At 30.4% G+C, this 5,203-nt stretch overlaps 1 protein-coding gene across 7 annotated transcripts in view; it reads right to left on the bottom strand.

Annotated features, from left to right (window-relative positions):
- LOC111716763 (uncharacterized) overlaps positions 1-4,506 on the bottom strand; it is a 31,394-nt gene extending 26,888 nt beyond the window's left edge. For all 7 annotated transcript variants that reach the window (XM_023492248.1, XM_023492250.1, XM_023492252.1 and 4 more), the window contains exons 1-4: positions 4,399-4,506; positions 3,887-3,980; positions 3,650-3,705; positions 3,121-3,212 (exon numbers count right to left, since the gene is read on the bottom strand). In XM_023492248.1, the coding sequence (XP_023348016.1) occupies positions 3,121-3,212; positions 3,650-3,705; positions 3,887-3,980; positions 4,399-4,459 (303 nt within the window). In that variant the 5' untranslated portion in view covers positions 4,460-4,506. The remainder of the gene's footprint in view (positions 1-3,120; positions 3,213-3,649; positions 3,706-3,886; positions 3,981-4,398) is intronic.
- Between the last annotated feature and the right edge of the window lie 697 nt (positions 4,507-5,203).

Here is a 5,203-nt window from a genome sequence, read left to right as displayed (position 1 = left end):
ATGATGATAATGATGATAAGATAGCCCCACCCCCTTCCTGGATACGTCCCTAATCATCTAAATTTACGATCTATAAAAAGAAAATGATTTAAGATATTTCAAATTCCATTTCACTGGATCATTTTACATACAGAGCTGAATATTTTTTGAACCCATGTTAGATTTCTACCTATAAAGGAAGCGTGTTAAGTATATGTTAGATAAATGATGTTACTAAATCATAACAATGACCTATCAACCTAGAAACCTATCAATATATGGAACACAATAGAAATTTATTAAAATTTGAATCAATTAATCAATAAATGATGAATGAATTATTTGAAATTTTTAATGATTTTTTCTGGTTTATACTGTAGAAAAATCCGCCTCATATGTAAGCAAATATCAAAAGGTCTACTCTTATAAAGGATATACATTGAATATACGAAGGTTGAAATCATTAATAACCCGAATAATATTTATTTATGAAAAAATAAGTTAATTGATGATTTATACTATGTATAACATATATCTATAATAAATAATCAATAAATGTAAAACTGTCGTTAAAAAATAAACGAGAAAAAATGGTAAAAAGAAATAAAGATATAAATTCAGAAATGGATATATAGATATGAGAAATAAATAGCTGAATAGATGGATTAAGATGACTTTGAGATCGTAGATTTTTATGCAGTTAAGGCCCAGATAGATCGATATTTTTAGACAGGGGGGAGGAGCGGTAAGATGGGCAGGGAAAGAAAAAGTAAAATTACTGAGACAAGGAGAAAATTGGTAAAAAGAACACATCCCTTTCTAATCAATAAGAGAATCAAGATTTTCATGATTTTAAAAAGTTTAGAAACGTCAGAAGTTCAGAGCGTGGAAACATTCTTACACAAAACCTAAGATCAATCTCACAAAAGCAACAAAAACAAGAATTTAAATCATGTGACACTTTTTCCCCTCTCCCCCCCCCCCCACCACCATATAGGGCAATACAACAGTAGAGCAATGTATCTGATTAGGATCTAATATTTCTCTGCTAGATGATTAGGATTTAACGATCTTCATTGAGTTAATATTTGCTTTATGAGGACAATAACGTTATAATGAGGCCAAATTTCTTTATGATGATCATGATTGCAACTTGCAAAATAAGATTTCAATGTCATCAGTGGCAGGTTCAGATGGAAATACGGCTTTATATAGATACTTGGCTTTAAAGGCGCTTCGCGCCCATCTTATATTTCAACTTTTAATTGTGGCTTTATTTGTAAGCGGATTTCATAATATTTTTTCACGCATTTTAAACATTTTACAAAAATAAAAACTTTTTAACACAAATTTTTGAAAATTCGACCATCCAATAACCTTCCTTGGGGACACAACAAATTTGGGCCCGAACTATAAACCCGTTTTGACGTTTCTTAGATATAAACAGGCAAACAGACAAGCAAAGTTTATATATATATATATTTATATATATATACATTGGATATGAACACTATGAATTGTAGTTTCTACGTTGATGGGTTGTCAATAAAATCAAAAGTCACGACATAAACCATTCTGCATTCACGAGCTAGGGATAAAAACTGTCTCTGCAGAGATATATTATTCTTAATTCAGGGATATTTGCCATTGGTAGGATGGTAGGATATATGGTAGGATGGTAGAATATATGGTAGGATGGTAGGATGGTAGGATGGTAGGATGGTAGGATGGTAAGATCGTAGGATATATGGGAGGATGGTAGGATGGTAGAATATATTTGTAGGATGGTAGGATGAAAGGATTTATGATAGGATGGTAGGATGGTAGAATGGTAGGATGATAGGATGGTAGGATAATAGAATGGTAGGATGGTAGGATGGTAGGATGGTAGGATGGTAGGATGGTAGGATGGTAGAATGGTAGGATGGTAGGATGGTAGTATATTTGGGAGGATGGTAGGATATATGGTAGGATGGTAGGATAGTAGGATGGTAGTATGGTAGGATGGTAAGATCGTAGGATATATGGGAGGATGGTAGGATGGTAGAATATATTTGTAGGATGGTAGGATGAAAGGATTTATGATAGGATGGTAGGATGGTAGAATGGTAGGATGATAGGATGGTAGGATAATAGAATGACAGAATGGGAGGATGGTAGGATGGTAGGATGGTAGGATGTTAAGAAGGTTAAAAACAAGATTTGTTTTAAAGTATAATTGTTTAGATTATGAGCATTAAAATAAATGATAACAGACAGATAAACAGATAAAAGATGTTACCATTTTCTAATTTAAATTCATTTTAGACAAGACAGAATATTTCTTGATCTAATGTTTGGATAAGAATATTTCAATATGGTAGTCGGCATTGTCTTATCTGGAATTGTTACTGCTGGGTTTTATCAAAGGTTTCTTCGTGATCTGGGTAGGCTTGGAAACAAGGACGGGGTTGGGGGAGAGGGGGGAGGGAAGGTGGTAAAAGGGACTGTAAGCGTAATTTCAAGTGACACTTCCTGTTAGGATAGCACTGCTTTTTTAACAACGATACCCTTGAAACTTTTATCTTTAATAAAAAAAAGATAACGTGGTTTTTTTTCTGACTCGAAAAGTGTTTATTTCTGTGAATTTCTCCATTTTTGCTTGTAAGCAAGAAATACGCAAGTCACATTTGCAGATATAAACCACAAATTAAAAAAAACATTTTTAAAAAATGAGGAAAATGTATTTTTAATTTATACTTGATCAGGCAAAGTTTTTAAGGGTACAATGAAAATCGGGCTTTGCCATCTTTTAAAAGAGGGTCGCTTGAAATTACGCTTACAGTCCCTTTAAAGTATTTAATTACAGAATTTTCCTCAAAACTTTAGAGAGAGTACCCTGTAGCTGCACTAGTGCATCTATTTTGCCAGATTTATTAAAAACATCTTCAACCCTTTCAAAAGTACAATTTTAACCTCCCTATTTTTATTTTCAAAAACTTTTAGGTCGTCTTTAAAGTCTCCTACTTTTTAGGTAACCCATATCGAATTGTAAATTTTCAAAATTTGTTCAAACAGAAAGTTATTCTTTACGTAGTTGGCGCGAAAAGTTTGATAAACTATCAGGTGTAAGATAAAGTACTTAGAGAATGGATTGGTTTCCTCTGGTTCTAAAATACATGTCGGAGAAGGTTGAAGAACTTTAACTAAACCAGGCAAGGTTCGGTTCAAAGGATAACAACCCCGAACTGGTTCTAAACAAACAAAAAAAATTTAGTATTAATTAAATAATAATTATTAAGAGTTGACAAAGATCAATTTGCAACTAACTGTCAAAAACTCGTCAAATTTTTCAAAATCAAATTTAACAAACCAACGATTCTATTACAAAATCTTTTATAAAACTTCATTGATTAGAAAATTTCGCACGCCTTTCTTTCTTTGGGTGTTGTTGAAACGTAATTACGAATATTTATCCCACCATCCAACCATCCATAAAACCATCCAAAAATCCAACCATCTAACCATCCAACCACCCAACCACTCATGCATCCAACAATCCAACCATCCAACCATCCAACGATCCAACCATTCATGCATCCAACTACCCAACCATGCAACCATCCAACCATTCAACCATCCAACTACCCAACCATCCAACCACATCCATACATCGAACCATAAAACTTACCAGATCCCAGTTTATAGTTCCTGACAAAAGTTAGACAATATTCTCCCTCCTGACATCTGCATGATACAACCATTTAAACGTTTTATTCTCAACTAATGAGTTTGTGCATAAAAAACTTATATTTTAAGTATTTTTATGTTCATCATTCATGATATGCTTTCTTAATTGAAAAATATTGAATTTTTTTTAAACTATTTTTTTTTTGTGTTTATTTAATTTTGATTAAAAAGATTGTTCCTGACAAGTTTTCTATCTGATTCTACACAATCTTCAATCCCTAGTGGATCCTCAGATAGGGTTCCACAAGAGTGACAGGACAGGCTTAATACTCCTACCAGATAATATAATCATTACAATTATGATGATGATAATGATGATAATGATGATATTGATGATAATGATGATAATAATGATAATGATTATATTGATGATAATGATGATAATGATGATAATGATGATAAAGATGATAATGATTATAATGATGATAATGATAATAATGATGATAATGATGATAATGATGATAATGATGATAATGATGATCATGATGATAATGATGACAATGATGATAATGATGATAATGATGATAATTATGATGATAATGATGATAATGATGATAATGATGATAATGATGATAATGATGATAATGATGATAATGATGATAATGATGATAATGATGATAATGATGATAATGATGATAATGATGATAATGATGATAATGATGATAATGATGATAATGATGATAATGATACCTGTTTTAATAAATATTTGAACTAATAATAAGCTCAGTTTCCAATCCATAATTTTCATCATTTATTTATTTATTTGTAGAAATCCACCCATATCTACACAATCATTGTTTTTCTGAAAATATTTAGTTTAAAAAATGAAAATTTGTAAAATAACGGGTTTAATATTTGCAAGGTTGTATACATATTACATACTTGAAACTCATATTTTTGTATTTATTATTTTATTTTTATATTTATTTATTTTTATTTATTATTTATTATTATTTATGTAAATAATTGTTTTTTGTGTACTTCTGCATCTTTAATGTATAAAAGGCATTTAACAAGTAAGTTATGGAAAACTAGTTACTAATAAAAATTACATATTTTTTCAAATGTTATATGAGATGCGTGATTGGGAAAGTCAGCATTGAATATTAAAAATGATCGATTGAATGAAATCTAATCAATTTTAGTTCGTAATAATTGATCAAATTCTAAAGAATTCTAAGATGGCTTACATAAGAACGTTTAAACTTCTTCACTTTTTTAAAACTATAGTTGTGAAAAAATTTTGCCAAAAAATTTGTTTTTTGATAAATAGGGTAGGGTGGAGAATGGTCAAACGGAGGGTCGGTGTTTAAAAAATCAAAATAGGCTAATAACTAAGACTTATATATATTTGAAAAGGCCTTGAAAAATTATATTATATCCATTTATTATGTATTATGTTAATATTTTTTTAAAGTAAAAATAATTTTTAAAGTTAGAGGTCTAATTTTTTTTATGAGCAGGCCTTGAAAATTTCACACACCCCTATCTCAAC

The sequence above is a fragment of the Eurytemora carolleeae genome, unplaced genomic scaffold (genome assembly GCF_000591075.1).
Source record: "Eurytemora carolleeae unplaced genomic scaffold, Eaff_2.0 scaffold1411, whole genome shotgun sequence".
Taxonomy (NCBI): Eukaryota; Metazoa; Arthropoda; class Copepoda; order Calanoida; family Temoridae; genus Eurytemora; species Eurytemora carolleeae.
The sequence above is the reverse complement of the archived record's forward strand: the minus strand, read 5'-3'. Positions and strand labels throughout refer to the sequence as shown.